General features: G+C 36.5%; 1 protein-coding gene across 1 annotated transcript; it reads left to right on the forward strand.

Moving 5' to 3' along the window:
- The first annotated feature begins 1,993 nt into the window (after positions 1-1,993).
- Positions 1,994-16,300, forward strand: lrrc58b (leucine rich repeat containing 58b). Its single transcript, XM_053497301.1, has 4 exons — positions 1,994-2,484; positions 10,550-10,678; positions 11,196-11,473; positions 11,752-16,300. Exons 1-4 carry the CDS (start codon positions 2,027-2,029, stop codon positions 11,943-11,945), a joined length of 1,059 nt encoding a protein of 352 aa, XP_053353276.1. The 5' UTR covers positions 1,994-2,026; the 3' UTR covers positions 11,946-16,300.
- Positions 16,301-17,371: the final 1,071 nt, after the last annotated feature.

A 17,371-nucleotide genomic window follows, 5' to 3' on the forward strand; every position in this document is an offset into this window, starting at 1 on the left:
GAAAAATACAAGCATGTTTGCACCTGTGTACAGTATGACAATTTCCTTCTTTTACATTTAAATCCTAAATAGTGTGTAATAGGAAACCTTAAATCACATGCTTCAACAGAAGAAAGAAGAACAGCTGAATATGTTTGACAGAAGACATATCCAGTGGTCATAGCAAAATTATTGGCCTGCATCAAGCAGAGAAACCAACTTAAACTACTAAAATTGGGTAATAAACTGTAAAACATATTATTAGAACCTGGAAGAGTAGTGCCGAACCATCATCTTCGAGGAAGATATGTGGACAGAAGACAGAGATCACTTAAAACTTTTGTGAAATCTAAAGTAGTACTCCTGGTTATGTTTACTAGTGAAAGTAAAAGCATTTTCACGCATACAGTACAATGCAAATATAACTTAAGAAATTTGGCCTAGAGGTTTATCCGCGGCTCTGCCCACGTGCAGATCTTGACGCTGTAGACGCTCTGCCGTCTTATATGGGGTTTCTGTAGTTTTCAGCCTGATGTACCCGTTTTCAATGAGTTTTACTTATTTAGCTGCTGGCGACTTAAATTTCCCTTCTGGGATCAATAAACTTATCTAAAAATTCTATTAGGCATTCTAGGTTTTTGCAGGAAATTTTACACGTCTTACAAAGAAGCCAACTTTACAATCAATGCGCATACTCTCAGTCAAAACATGGTATTGGTGCTAAAATGTGTCTCACCTATGTTATACAGTATGATCATATTTTCAGATAGGATCGTACTGTATAACACCTATTTTTTCATAATACTTAATGCTTCTTATCTCCCGATAAATGCATACACATTTATATTTTTATCAGATAAAAAGAAACACATTTGCTAAATTTAATTTCATGCTTTAGGCCGTAATGTCTGTAACGTTTTTGAATTTAAATCTTGAAAATGATCTTAATTCCCATTCAGATAACACTTGGCCAATTTAGATTTCCACATGAAAAGGCAAAGTGTATTATTCTAAGAAGCAAAATTGCAATATGAATTTGACATAGTTACGGACACTACAGATTTTTTGCTATTAAAGCTTTTACCAAAAACCGATTTAAGCAACAATTTTTAAAGCTCATATTCTTCTAGAAGCTTACACAACGTTAGTATCACAGCTCATAAGGAAATGTGAATTATTTACATTTTCAATTATTATTGCTTAAAGCAAGACAGTATGTTGGCAAGTTGTAAAAAAATTGCCATTTTGGGGCGATATATATAAAAGCATCTCTTCAAAACAGGTTTTTGGCACACACACACATTTTCTGTACATAAATAAATAAATAAATCAGCACCAACAGTGATTTGGTCATGTATAAATCAGATCATTCTTACAAAGTGCTACTGGATCATTTTTAATATCAGCATTCATGCATATAATAATAGGCTGCTGACATGGCTGCTAAACACTCACACCATATTTCTAAATGTATTTATCTGGATACAGCCTTGCTAAAGAGCAGTGTGTAACATCTCAGTGTGTTACAGCAGCATGTGTGTGAGGTAACCTTCATCACATGTTGCATAATGAAATCTCAGCAGCACGTGCTGTCATATAGTCAACTTATTTTATTTTTAATGGAGTCAGAATGATAAAATTATATATTTCCTGTTTTTGTTAAAGTGTATACGCTTTGTCCTGATCAGATAACGGAATCTTTGGTGTGTTTTTGTGTAAAGAAAGCCAGAAACAAGGCTAGGTGGAAAGGGTTAATGAAGTTGTGGGCGTCATCATGGAGTGAAGTTAAAACCCCGGAACCTGAATTGGTCAATGTTTCCCGTTCAGTTGAGCGTCGTGTGTTGTCGTTATACAGCTTTCGGCGGCAGTGTAGCGAGTTACACTGTGTGTGTGTAGTGTTGGGAGCTTTCAGATGGGGGGAATTAACAGGAAATTTTAACTGATGATGTTTTACCAGGCAGCTAGAAAAGCTTGAGGTTTTGCACAAGATCGTGTTTTTTATTGTTACTATTATTATTATTATTATTATTTATAGCTATATAAAACAATGGATGTCCTGGATGGGGCTGAAGGAGGAGAAAGCGTGTTGGATTTATCTCACTTGAACTTAAACAGTGTCAATTTTGAGACTCTGGCTGAAAAACGCAGGACAGAAACAACCGAGCTTCATCTCTGCTACAACAGACTGGCGGCACTTCCGAGCTCCATCGGCTTCTTCACGAGACTCGAGTTCCTGGACCTGAGTAATAACGAGCTGTCGGTGCTGAGCGACTCTGTGAGCGGACTGACCCGCCTCAGGACCCTCGTCGCCAAAAACAACCGCCTGGATGAGTTCTCTCTGCCCAAAGACCTCGGCGCGTTACAGAGACTGGAGGTGGTGAACTTCAGCGGGAACCGCTTCGAGGAGATCCCCACACAAGTGCTGCAGCTGCGGCGGCTCCACTCACTGTCCTTCGGAGGGAACCGCCTGAAACACATCCCTTCCGAGATAGACAGCCTCACCAGGTCTGTGTCTCAAATATAATATATACATTACATTCATATCTCATGAACCAAACACATCCCTCATCCCGGGTTCACCAGATCTGTCTCTCAGATACTATGATGTACTAAGTGTGTACCCTAAGGCGTGGGAACGAGATAGTATGTCGTGCCCACGACTTACTAATGTATAGAAATAAAGTTGTATAATGCATGGCCACTAGATACTATGTTATATCTTACTAAGGTATGGAAATGAGATACTATGGTGTGACCACCACTTACTAAAGTATGGGAATGAGATACTATGGTGTGACCACCACTTACTAAAGTATGGGAATGAAATACTATGGTGTGACCACCATTTACTAAGGTGGGGGAATGAGATACTATGCTGTGACCACCACTTACTTATGTGGGGGAACGAGATACTATGCTGTGACTACCACTTACTAAGGTATGGGAACGAGATACTATGTGTTGACCACCACTTACTAAGGTGGGGGAACGAGATACTATGGTGTGACCACCACTTACTAAGGTGGGGGAACGAGATACTATGGTGTGACCACCACTTACTAAGGTGTGGGAACGAGATACTATGGTGTGACCACCACTTACTAAGGTGTGGGAACGAGATATGATGCGTTGACCACCACTTACCAAGGTGTGGGAATGAGATACTATGCGTTGATCACCATTTACTAAGGTGGGGGAATGAGATACTATGCTGTGACCACCACTTACTTATGTGGGGGAACGAGATACTATGCTGTGACCACCACTTACCAAGGTGGGGGAACGAGATACTATGTGTTGACTACCACTTACTAAGGTATGGGAACGAGATACTATTTTGTGACCACCACTTACTAAAGTATGGCAACAAGATTCTATGTTGTGGCCACGGCTTACTAAGGTGTGGGAACGAGATACTATGGTGTGACCACCACTTACTAAGGTGGGGGAACGAGATACTAAGCTGATCGATTTGGTTTCCCTACTTTGATAGAGGCGAATCTTCAGTCTTCATTAGAGTTTTTGTGGCTCATCTTTGTTTTTTTGCTAATTTCTTCATGATCCCATCATGATTTTATTGCTTAGTGTTGTTTTTGCATCTTGTAGTATGGCCTCTATATTTCTGCATTCGAGGTATTCTAAAAACAGTGGATTGTTGTAATGTCACCTCTGCCCTGCCTGGTTATTTTAATGTTTGTTTGTTTTTGTTTTGTTTTTTTCTTTTTTTTTCACTCAGTCGATGTTTTTCATCCACTGCTTCTCTTTTCATTGGCTGATTTGTCCCATGTCGGGTTGTTAACACACCAAAGCCTTCTTTCTTTTTTTTTTTTTTAAATGAAGAAATACCATTACCAATTATTATTTCATAATACCTGTATTGACTTTGCCCTATGCTTTAACCAAGATTGATTTCTTTCTTTCTCTCTCTCTCTCTCTCTCTCTCTCTCTTTCTCTCTCTATTTTTCTTAGCTTTAAAATGGCTTGTTTTTCTCCAATATTTAGTTCTCTGGTCTTTATTTTTTATGTTGGTTTATCCTTTGTAACAACAATCTACACCACCATTCATTTTTTTTTTGCGTTTCTAATTACATGGTTTCTGATTAAAAAAAAAAATAAAATATATATATATATATATATATATATATATATATATATATTCCTACATTGTAAAATAATTCTGAAGGCATCCAAAATATGCAGTAATCTCATTTTCTGAGGCTGGTGACTCTAAATGAACTTCTCCTTTGCAGCAGGGGTCAGTTTTGGGAAGGTCTTCATGAGAGCCAGTTTCATCATGGTGTTCGACAAAACTGTTCTTGCAAGAACTATTCCACAAAGGCTGACCTCCATGTCTTAAAGTAACAACCGACTGTTGTTGTTGGTGTTACTTATGTGTTATTTCATAGTTTTAAAATCTCCAGTAGTAGCTCTAGAATGTAGGTTTTAAAGAATAAGTTTAACAGAGCATCCCAATAAGCACTCCTATCAGTCGTGTGCTCCAATACATTTGGTCACTTTGGCTTTAAAGGTGGCATGTTCTTAATTGTTTAACACATCTAGATGTGAGGAAATAATCACTAAAACTCGAATCTATCAGATAGTAGTTTTCTTACATATATAGGCATCTTTTAATTCCAAACCCAAATATAGTTGGTGTATTGCAAAAAAACAATAGAATTGTCTTTAATATTTTAATACTGTAGAAGAAGACTGGGTGTAAAATTTAGTTTATCATCAGTATAAGGATTTTTTTAAACAAAATTTAAAAAGTAGTTTATTATAACTATAAATGCATTTTATATTTTGTTAAATGTAATACATGTTGAAATAATGAAATGTTTGTATAAATAAAACTTTAAATGATTATCTTTACCTTCAATAATGCATAAATAATAATACATTGTTGTATTTCATGTTTGAATCATATTAAAAAAATAATAATGATTAATAATAATAATGTTAATCATTATTTAATAATAATGTCTAAACTCGTATTGCTAAACTGCTAATTAATGACGTTGCTATGTGCAGAGCAAAACCACAAATCTTTGAGGAATTTCTTCTACTGAAGTGACAGTCAGACTAGAGGATGCCATTACTGTTCCTGTACAAAATCATTAGGCACACTGAGAGTTTATTCTCACAGTCAGTGTGTCACTGTGTTGGCTACTTGGCATTCTGCTGCTGTTTCCCGTCTCCTCCAGTCCTAAAATAAAAGCCTTGAGAACTTCTCCTTATAGCCATAGAGAATCAAGAACACACACTCACAGCTAAATGAAACATCCATAAAGACAATATTTTGTGCATCATTTGACATTTTTATTCTTTATCTTCCGAAATCCCAAATTTGATTGTTAGGAAAGCTGTGATTAATTTGATTCAAGAGCAGCTCTGACAATAATGTGAATAAATTCTGCACAAGATTTTGGCTTCTATTTCGAATATATAAAATACAGATCTAGTTGAGTTGATGTCTAACCACTTGAGTGTAAAATAAATATAAATGTAAAATGTAAATAATACATGACAAAGTTTTGCCAATATACTTGCTTTAATATTATGTAAAATTTTTTAATCTGTGGTGTTTCTGTTTCCATTAGTGATGGGCTTGCGAAAGGCCCTGTTGTAAACCTCTAATAATCCGTTCAGTATATAAACACTTTAATCTTTTTCTCTATTGTTGGAATACATCTATTCTTTCTGCGCATATTTTCGCCCTCGTTAGGGTAACATTTGGTGACATGAGTTTCTGGAACGTAAACTATATGGGAACAACTCTCCCAGACCACTTTTATCAATTGGGTATCTGGTTGAGGAAGGGGCTGGCTCTGATTAGCCCACATTTAGTAAGCTTACATGTAGTAAAGCATATAATCATTCTAACCAATGCAGAGGGATTTATAAGAACTGTTGGGGAGCCTGAATGGACCTCAATCCTAGAAGGAAAAAAAATTCAGTTAGATTTTTGAAACGTGACAGCGGGCAGTAGCGGTAAAAAAAATTTTTTTAAAAAGCTATACAGTCGACCCCTGCAAAGTGCCGGTTCAGAGTTTGTAAGTTTTTATTAAAAAAAAAATATTTTTACTAATTGTTCTCGGAAAACCCTGCCATTTTGTAGAATTTACTCATTTTGTAGCATAAATATTAATATAATTTTAGCTACATTTTCTATATGAAATATACTGTATACATTTTTTTTTGTACTGTAAAGAGAACACAAAGCAACCATAGAGGAAAAGTCAGTTTGGGACGATAAATTATTACCGTATTTACCGTACAGCACTGATACCAAAGAAAACGACGCCGCATACAAAAGAAACCACTTTTGTGTGAATTACAGTACAATATAGGGGTTACATCAGTATTTCACATTCCAGCACTGCGAGAGATGCAGCAGTACAGTATATGGGTTTACCTTTACTTTTTTTTTGTTTGTTTGTTTTTAAGGCAATGTATTAAGCTGAGTTCAAAATGAAATTAAAGTGTTTTGGGGAGCATGGTTGGGGGCATATTTAGGGTTTAAACTATAAAAATAGGTGTTTATAGGCATTTGTTTTACCACATCCAGAATTCAAGTTTTTTTTCACAATTCGCAGGTGCTCTAGGGATGTACAGTAATTTTGTGTGTCGACTATGTTTTGATTAAATGCTTTGAGCATGTAAACACATCTTTTCATCTCAGCGTCTATCTGAAGAGTTAGGTTGGAATCTCTAATCTTCCATGTAAACATTGCTAGTATCTGCAAAGAATTCACATGACTCACATTTGTATGTACATGTGTTTTATAGACAAGCATGGCATTGTGTGTTGAGGTTGGTGTGTTTCTTGCAAATATATTTACTGAATGTGTGGTGCAGTTTGCTTGCCTGTCTACACATTTCTTCAGGCACAGAGCTGGCACCTCTTCCTGTACCTTTCTTGAAGGCAACTGCTGTGTGGAGGCTCTGCCATCTTTCACTGTGGGAAGTCAGTGTAGCTCATTCATGGAAAGCCTTGTCCTGTAGGTCGAAGACCCAGAATGTGTCATTTTGCCTCAGGAGGGTCCTCTTCACCCTCAACTCACAGATTTCCTAGAACTTTTTCAGCACGGTCCTCTGTTTAAAATGCATCCTCTACCATCTCTCTCATTTGATGTCACCGAGGCTGCCATCATCCTGATCAGACTTTTCATCAATATATATGATCAGGGCCAGGGGTAGCTCAGTGGTTAAGGCATTGGACTACAGTTCGGAAGATCCCAGGTTCAAACCCCACAACCACCAAGTTGCCACTGTTGGGCCCTTGAGCAAGGCCCTTAACCCTCAACTGCTCAGATGTATAATGAGATAAAAAAAATGTAAGTCGCTCTGGATAAGAGCGTCTGCCAAATGCCTAAATGTAAATGTAAATGTAGATCAGGGGGTCTTTAACACAGTGAAACGTTTGCTCGTTGTGATGGTGCAGATTGATATGTGAGCATTGGTGGCTCCATGGTTTATAAGCTCAGATAAAAAAAAAACAAAAAAACAATAGTTGGACCATTTATTAAAACGCAATATTTCCACAGATGTTTTTTTTAAGGTAAGGTGAGTTATGCATCGCAATTCTTCCACATTGACTAAAAAAAAAATATTTATACAGTGTGCGTGTGTGAGAGAGAGAGAGAGAGAGAGAGAGTGTGTGTGTGTGTGAATCAATTACTCCAAAAAATATATATATTTTTTTTTTTCAGAAGAGTGGTATAAAGTTACCCAACAACAATGACATGTTTTATAACACATGAAAGTTATAATTGCAAATCGAGGTTATTCTTCCACCAAATACTGATTTCTTACTGTCATTTAGCCAAAGCATCAACATAATTTGTTTTACAAATTATTTGCATATTTTATTCGAGTTATTAAAGCTCTGCAAATACTGCATGATCTTGGGTTATTTTGATGTCTTAAGGATGATGTTATTTCCTTTAAATATATACTCGAGATAACAATAGTTATATTTTGAAATTAGGAGAAATATTGTCAGCAGTTCACAAAAAAATGAAACAAAACTGTTCCTCTCACCAGTACATGCACCTATAAGAAAAAAAAAATACTTAAGAGACTGATGATTCTGCAGTGGTCTTTTTTTTTTTTTTCCTCTCCGCCAGTGCTGTATTTAGTTGCAGTGTAGTGCGTGTCTTAGTAGTAAATTATTTACCAAGTTTGTTTAGAATTGTAAAAAAAAAAAAATTATAATAAAAATTCGAATCAGGATATTTATAAAATCTTGATACTAAAAGAACCATAGTGCAAATTAAATCCTCACTGAGATATCATGTTTATATCAACAATGTATAGTAGCCCAAGTCAGACACAGTGTAGGGTGTGAGTATGAGTATGAGAGAGAGATGGAGAGACATGGAGATAGAAGACGAATCATTTTCCTTACATGTGAGCAGCACGTGAACCTTTCTGGCTGCCCTCAATACACCTTATCTTTAATGTCTGGGTGTCACACTCACACTGGCTCTGGCTGGTCTCCAAATCTGCGAACTTTACAGCCCATGACTGATTCAGCAAACATCCTACTTTTATCTCCAGCTGTTTCTCAACAGCGTGTCCCATCTGCGGCCTATTTTATTGATTTTTGAAGTAGGTATTGCGATATCATGATTTTTAAAAAAATATCCAAATTTAATAATTGTTTTTTTTAGTTAGATTTGGTTACAATCCTAAATAAACTTAAATAATTTGCTCATATCATGTAAGATGCTGTGCTGCCTGCCAATGTGTAAAATGTATAAAGTGCACCACCTGTAGGATCATAGAGGAACTGCAACATATTACCACTTCAAATGCAAACATAAATTTTGGTTACATTTTTTTGAGGGTTTGCTTTTTGGGTTTTCTTCATCTTTACTGTTCGAACCTTCACTCTGTCATGCAAGGTGTGGTGGGAAAATCTCGCTGTCAGCACTCGGGAGGATTACGTGAAGCAAGCGCTGAGCGAGCGAATCTAAACCATTCCAGATGATTAGATAAGAATGCATGTCTCCTTTGATAATGCAAGAAATTTACTGAGCAAACTTTAGACCAGCCGTTCCCACGATGCAATTTGAAAATTAAAAAACTCCTGCGTCCCACCCAAAACTTAATCACATATCTGATCAACACACAAGACACTCCAAGTATTTATTCCTTAAGTAGAATGATTTTATGTTCGTGGGCCTTTGGTAATACTGTACAAGGTAAAAATCCATCCACATATATGATGTGTAAAACAACACGTGGAATTTTAGCCACAGACAGTAAATAGTTAAGCCTGTATCCTGGCTAGGAATGTGAAAAACCACATCAAATGCAAACGTATAGAAATTTAAAATGAATTTTAAAAAGTCCTGATACGTATATACATTGCTATACAAAATAATTGCAGTACGTAACTGAATCGCCCCTCCCCCCTGTTTATTTATTTCTAATTATACATTATGCTTCTCCATTAACAGCTCTTCTTTTGACATTATTACGATTATGAATTATTATTCTGTGCTAATGATGACATATTCAATATTTTCTGGTTTAAACATGGGTCAGATTATTATTTTTTTTAATTATGGATTGTTAATCCAATGGCTTAGTTTTATTAGCTCTGATTACTTTATCCTAAATATTATACATACAATGTAAATATTAATCACAAATATTTAATAGTAATTTTAAACTTAGTTGCCAAAATTAAAACCTAAAACAAATTATTTAATTAATTTATTTATTTATGTAAGAGATCTTGCATGGACCACTTGCAGTACCATAATGACTCACCAGGGGGAGGTGTAAACGCTGCTTTAGAAAATCCTTTTTTTTTTTTAAACCAGGATCTCCACATGGTCTCTGGATGGGATAAGCAAATCATCTGGAGAATATGTTGAGCAGTATACAGTTGAGCAAGTTAAGTTCCTTAACTAAAAAAAAATCATTCAACTCTAATTTATGTTGTGTTTGTAAAGATTTCACTAAGTGTAACTACTGTGTTACACCAATAAGCTCGAACATCAACACAGCAGCATTAAAAATTTTAAGGATCATGGGTCGAGGTCCCACCCTAAAAAACGCAGCACTCAATGGATCCATTGCCAATGTCCTGGTGTCAGACTACACACACACACACACACACACACACACACACACACACAGGCCCTGCAGAGCCACACCCTGAGGGGCCAGAACCACCCCGGTGACGCAGGGGGAAACGCAAAACCTAGGTGGTTTTAATGTTATGGCTCATCGGTGCATGTTAGTGCATAGTGAAAAAAATATGTAGCTTTTAAAGTGAATGAGAGGCGTTTACTTTTGATTCTTTAATAGTGCGCCCTCTATTGGCTGTGATTTGTAGTGTATGGATCTTGTTTCTTAGTTCCTTGTGTTATTAATAATTGGGTTTTTTGTTGTTGTTTTTACAAGTCAGGTGACTTTAGCAGCTGATTATTTGAGTATAACACACACACTCACATACACACAATAGTCACTAATAGTTCATAGTTCTGAATAGTTTCACTGATCGTGTGTGTGTGTGTGTGTGTGTGTGTGTGTGTGTGTGTTTCTCCTGCAGTTTGGAGTTGCTGTATTTGGGAGGAAATATGATCTCCTCGATCCCAGTGGAGCTCGCCAACCTGCCCGTGCTCAGCTACCTAGCACTGTGTGACAATCGCATCCAAAGCATCCCACCCCAATTCACCAGGTACACACACACACACATCTTTTTTTATATTTATTTTTATCATATTCATAGTTATCTTAACTTTTTTGTTGTTGTTTTTTTTCCCCATTTTAACCAGTTCTCTCTCCGCTCTGACTTTATATCCCATTATTTCTTCCTATTTTTTTCTTTGCTGCTCGCTCTCACTCACTGCCTCTGTTCATCACTCTTCCTGTCTCTGTTTTTTTTTTCAGTATCTTTTTCTTTTCCAGTTTGTCTTGTCTCTGTTCTCTCTCTCGTGCGCGCTCTCTCTCTCTCTCTGGCGCGCGCGCTCTCTCTCTCTCTGTCTGTGTTTTGCTTTCTCTTTGTTCAATCTCTCTGTCCCACCGTATCGCTCACTCATTCCTTGTTTAGCAATCATTTTTAAAAGTGTGCACATTTAGTTTAAAGTGTAGTAGTGTTTAGTTATGATTAATACTAACAGTTGTAAAAATGTCAAATAAGACCACCCTTTTCTTTCTCTCTCTCTCTCTTTCTCTCTCTCTCTCTCCCCCCCCAGGCTCCACTCCCTGCGTTCTCTCAGTCTTCACAATAATCTCCTGACGTATTTGCCGCGTGAGATCCTCAGCCTAGTGCAGCTCCAGGAGCTCAGTCTCCGTGGCAACCCACTGGTCGTGCGTTTTATTAAGGACATGACCTATGACCCGCCGTCGCTGCTGGAGCTAGCGGGTCGCACCGTCAAAACGCGTAACCTCCGCTACTCGGAGCAGGACCTGCCCGCGGGCCTCGTCAACTACCTGGACCTGGCCAGCAAGTGTCCTAACCCCAAGTGTGGAGGTGAGACACGAGACGAAGACCAGGTCCCAGTGTAAAAATAATGCAGATAACATAATCGCAAAGTAGCTGGAGAAATAGAATCAGTAAATCTATGGAAGTAAAGTGTGTGTGTGTGTGTGAGAGAGAGAGGTTGGGGCCAGTAAAACCAGTAGATTTTCATGATTCTACAGGTGGGTGGATTGGTTACGCTAAATCACCGCCTTATTTCCGTCCTGTATGACATCTGACGAGGTTTCTCTAAGCGTATATGCTAAATAAAAGTGTCGCTCCCTCTGCAGGTGTCTACTTTGATTCCTGCGTGCGCCACATCAAGTTCGTGGATTTTTGCGGGAAGTACCGGCTGCCCCTCATGCACTACCTGTGCTCCCCAGAATGCACCTCTCCCTGCAGCTCGAACCCTCAGAGCGACGCGGACTCGGATGACGACCAGAGCGTCCCCGCCGACCGGCTTCAGAGAGTCCTGCTGGGATAGCATGCACGCACGCACACACACACACACACACACACACACAGAGCTCTAGTCTCTGTCTTACTGGTGCTGCTTTTTCATACACACACAATTTTTGTATTCTGCTTGCTCTCGTGTGTCAACTAAAACCAAAACAGCTTTGTGGCTGCAGCACACTGAGCCGGAGTCTGGTCCTTTTTTGTCATAAAAATGATAAAATTTGAATTGGTGTATTAAAACTTCTAGCTAAAATATGACAACTCAGTGTTACGTGGCTTATAGTTTCTAGTGCTGCAGGTTCCCGCTGTTTTTTTTTTCTTTTATTTGTTTTTGTTTGGTTTTTCCCCATCGCTTTCACTTTAAGAAACCAAATTCTGTGGCGCGTACACAACATCAGAGACGGCTGACTGCTTTTACGCACAAAAAAAAAAACAACAACATTGAGCCTCATTTATCCCCCACAATACACACAGATTTATTTCTAAATAATTACCACCAGCATTTGGTTATCATTTTCAAATCTATTAAACTCAGATACTGTAAACATCACTATCCTACTCCCACTCCTGAGGTTTTCGTTTATTTTTTTTGTAAATTTAGGTAACACACCTCAATCAAACCCAAATGTACTTCAGATGTTTTAATTAGTAATCATCATTGTCATTTTTATTCCCTTAAATAATGTAGAGGTTAAATGGCTAAACTGTATCAGGTTCACAGTGATGCAAGAACGCGCTTATCCAGAGCAACCTTCCTTCCCTTTCATCTTTTACTCAGTAGGTATCACTAGAGGCAAGTGAGGTGTGTCAGGAGCATGTGATTACGATGCACATACAAAGCATTCTTAAACTTTTATATATCCAGCAAACTAAAATGACTTTTTTATGGCTTACACAGACGTTAACCCACGGCACTCACGGTCACGTCTTATTGTAGTCATATTTGACATTTAAAGATTTGAGTTGTCATGGTAACGAAACGATGCTCTTAATCTCAAGAGCATGAAAGAACGTTCATGGTGCTCAAACTGGCGTTTTTGCGATTTCTTACAGTACGTACGAATATGTTTTACGGTAGTCAGTGGAACACGTGTTAAGAACCGTACTGTACACACACCATGTACAGTATCTCAACAGGATGGAAAGACGTTTCGAATGGTTTTCTTGCATAATTAGGCACGGGTGATGCTAAAATTGTGTGACACTGACAATAAAGACTTGTTAGATAGGGATGCATCAATGTCATTTCTAATAGATGTATCGATTATCAGTACTTGTCGAGACATAAACCTGTGCTGATACCCGACAGACTTGTTGTGAATGAATCAGGGGTCTCATGTAACGTTTTATTTTGCCTTGTTTTTGGTGTCGATAGTGGTCACAAGTGAAAAGTGCACAAGTGTGTATTCATGCACTTGGGATTTGTTCTTAATAATGTTATGTAGTTGACTACAGTATATCGCAGTGGACGGGTTTGTTTCACATCTGAAAAACTCTTCTGTTTGAATTGTTTCCGTTACGTCAGGATCCCTCGTTGTCATGCTTGTTATGAGCTGGTACTTTTACTATTTTTGTGTTGGTGGTAATTTAGTTTTTCTGACCTAACAAGTGTGTTGTCAGCTTCTCCTGCCATTTGTAGGAATTTCCTCCTTTCCATATTTTACACACAGTCTGCAATACTTTTCCGTCAACAATCACAATACGTCCAAATTGTGGATTTGTGTCATCTGTTTATTATTGAGTAAATGGTACACTTTTGCAGGCACGATATCTGATGGATATCAGTACCAGGATTGATGTACCACTTTTTTTTTTTTTTTTTTTTTTTTTTAATTATCCTTGGAAAGTTTTTAACTCCTAAAGCATCATTGAGGCACCATCCTGAGATGTCAGATCACCTGTTTTGTGTTTTTTAAATAATTTATTTAATTCTAAATGCTACACACATAATGTATACAACATTTAAAAACTTAGATTTTCTGGAATAAAACAAACCCAGGAGTAATTTTCTCGAGTGTGTAGTTGTAGAGTTACAGCACATTATGTGAAGGGAGCGATACACTATTGTGAATACCTTCCTGGATGTTTGATGTAAAACCAGTGTATGAGCTCAAAGATTATTAATAATAGTAATAATAATAACAATAATAACTGGATTAGTATTACTATGATTTTTCAATAAAACGTTTATCCCATGTACAGTAGAAATCTTTAAAAAGAAACCATGTTCAAACTGTAATAATACTTTAAAACATCAGTACCAGTCAAAAGTTTGCGCACACCACCTTATTCAGTGTTTTTTGTTAAGTGATGTATTTTATAAATTTTAGAACAATACTGGATTTTTATTATTATTATTATTTTTAAACCATGAAATGCAATAACACACAGAATTGGGTAACTGCGTGATGACAACGACAGTCGGTTGTTATTTTAAGACACAGACAGCATTTCTGGAATAGTTCTTGCAAGAAACTCTTATGAAGACCTTCCCAGGAAAGCAAGACCAAAACTTACTAAGTTCATTTAGAGTTACCAGCCTCAGAAATCACCAATTAACAAATAAAACCTCAGATTAGAGCCATTATGGAGACTTTACAGATCATAACTAGCAGATACATCACAATATCAACTGTTCAAAGGAGATTATTTCATATTTTGGACGCCTTCAGCATTGCTTTACAGTGTAGAAAGAAAGAAAAATTGACCTGAAAGAAAAGGACAGATAACAGTTACTACTGTTAAATTTGTGTCTATTCTTTGGGAAAAAAATAGCAGTGATCCTTAAGGGGTTAAACTAAAGTGCCTTATATGTTATATGGTTAGGAAATAAAATGTTTCTTCTTCCAGATTGTAGTTTGTATAACGCACATCTTTAGACTTTTTAAAATTTAATAATTAGACTGTTAAACTGTGAATGACAAAAGACTATTTGAAGATGATAATATTTAATAATATTCTTAACACTGATATTGGTACATTGATATATTATCTATATATTCGTATCTATAATATAAGAGTGATTGAGCGTGAATGTTTTGGGGTGTGTGTGTGTGTGTGTGTGTTAGCTGGAGATCATGGCATTGTACCCCTGTGTCCTTACTTCTCTGAGCCCTTTAACAGCTCATGGCTGCAGACATCTTTTATTTATGTCACACTTCGTGCCTTCGCTATAGCTGTTACATCCTTTTTACGAGCGAAATCTATAAACCGAAGAGAGACGAAGTAGATTATGGAGAAAATTCAGTTTTTGAAGTCACCGTTTATTGTTTATTCAGTGCAAAACTTTCTTATTCTCACTTTCAGTCTCTTTGCATAGTCAGAAACCTGGACTAATAATTTGACTTTCATTTATATATTGATTTTAATTTGCATGAAAATCAAAATATAAAAAATATACAAAACTTTTCAATATATATGAGATGGAAATGGATCAAATTTTAAAGAATGTTTTTTTTACAAGCCCAGTTCTCACTTTCAAGATATTTACTATGAATTGCTATGAGTTCACAAATCTTGATGAGCCTGAGTTGGTTGTACGCTTCTTTGTGCCTTTACATATGGCTGTGGTATTTTGCTTAGCTTGACCATGCTCTAGCTTTTCTTTGGTTTTGCCTTAGCTTTGCCTTATCACATAGCTAATGACGTCAGTATGCATTATAGACACTCATTATCTTCTATACCGCTTTATCCTGTATTCGGGGTCGCAGCAGGCCTGGAGCCTATCCCAGGAGGCTAAGGGCACAAGGCAGGGTACACCCTGGACAGGCTGCCAACTCATCGCAGGGCACACACATACATACACACACACACTTACACACTACGGGCAATTTGAGAACACCAGTTGGCCTAACCTGCTAACTGGTGGGAGGAAACCAGAGTGCCCAGAGAAAACCCACCAAGCACGGGAAGAACCCGGACCCTCGAGGTGCAAGGCGACAGTGCTAAACCACTACACCAGCCTCTGCATTGTAGACACATTAATGTCAAAAATCGAAGCGAAAGCAAGTCATAGTGAAAATCATGAAAGCAGGATCTGGGCTTAATGGTTCTTAGTGTCAATTTGATTATCTTTTATTTAATAATAAGTCTTAAACATTAAGTAGTATTAAGTATGTTAAATCTCTTTCTTTTTTTTAAGTCAAGTTTGGACTTATAAGAAAAGTAGATTGAAAGTAGCACGTTAAAATTTGGTCCATTACATTATAACACTCCTTAGCTCCTTTTTTCTTTTACATTACAGTGATATTAATAACTATGCAACTGAATGTGATTTAAATCTGAAACTGTTTAACTTACTGCCTATTGGTTTTTTTGTAATAACTAATCCTGTTATTACTTTTTCTTTACCCCCCCTGACATAATGCAATAGAGTATATTTTATTTAAAATACTGAAGACAACACTACACGTTCTTCTAACAGTTAGTAAAAATGCACTTTGTCACCTAATGTATTAAAGGAATAATAAAGTGTTTATTTAAAAAATAATAGTTTTTTGTTGTTGGCTTTCCTTCAGGTAAAAATCTAATAAATATCATAAATTTACATGATTGTTATAAGATGAAATTATTAAAAGTGGTCTTGTGTGATGTTTGAAAAGTATTCTGAGAAGATTTCTCTGGCAAACATACAGTACATGTAAAAGCTGAAATATTGAAGTGGATAGCTGTAATCTATCTATTTAATGGATGCTGATATCTGAAAGCTGTTATTAATTCTGTACATACTTTATAATATAGTCTTTCGAAAAATTAATAGTTTAAGGCTCTAATAGCTCTGAGTATCGATTATAAAACTCTCAGTTCAGATGACCGAAAATGTTAGAAAAAGTTTGGAATGTTTTAACCGCTCTGCTTTAAAACTTATATAAAGTAATAAAAAGTTAAAAAAAAAAAGGGTTTGGCAAAGAACTATAAAAATTCAGGAAACCAAATAGTACTAAGTAGTTTTACATGGTAAACATCATTTAAAAGAAATTTTGTCATGTTTTATGTCTTTGACACCATATTTGATATCTAAACATCTGAACATACATTTGAACATTCACTGCATTGTGTAGCATCAGAAATTGATAAATCACACTTTTCGTAGATAAACTAAACTGGAAGTATTGGGTGCTAATCTGAGCCTGCTCACACTGACTGGTTTATAGTTCTTGTCTGAATCAGAGAAGAGAATAATAATAAAAAGTCATCATTATTAGAAGCTAATTGAGTTCAGTTTTAAAGCATGAATCACTCAAATAACGTCTCTCTTTGTGTTATGTAATGTTAACTTTAACATCCTACTGTATTTTGTAAAATATATTTATGTAATCAACAAATCAGCAAGCGTAAACACTTTTAAAAATGCAAGAGTACTGACCTTGTTAACATCTACAAAAAATATTAATAATAATTTAAAAAAAAAACGATTTTGACTCCACCTCAGTAGTCCTCATTTTTCTACAT

The sequence above is a fragment of the Clarias gariepinus genome, chromosome 5 (assembly GCF_024256425.1).
Source record: "Clarias gariepinus isolate MV-2021 ecotype Netherlands chromosome 5, CGAR_prim_01v2, whole genome shotgun sequence".
Lineage (NCBI taxonomy): Eukaryota > Metazoa > Chordata > Actinopteri > Siluriformes > Clariidae > Clarias > Clarias gariepinus.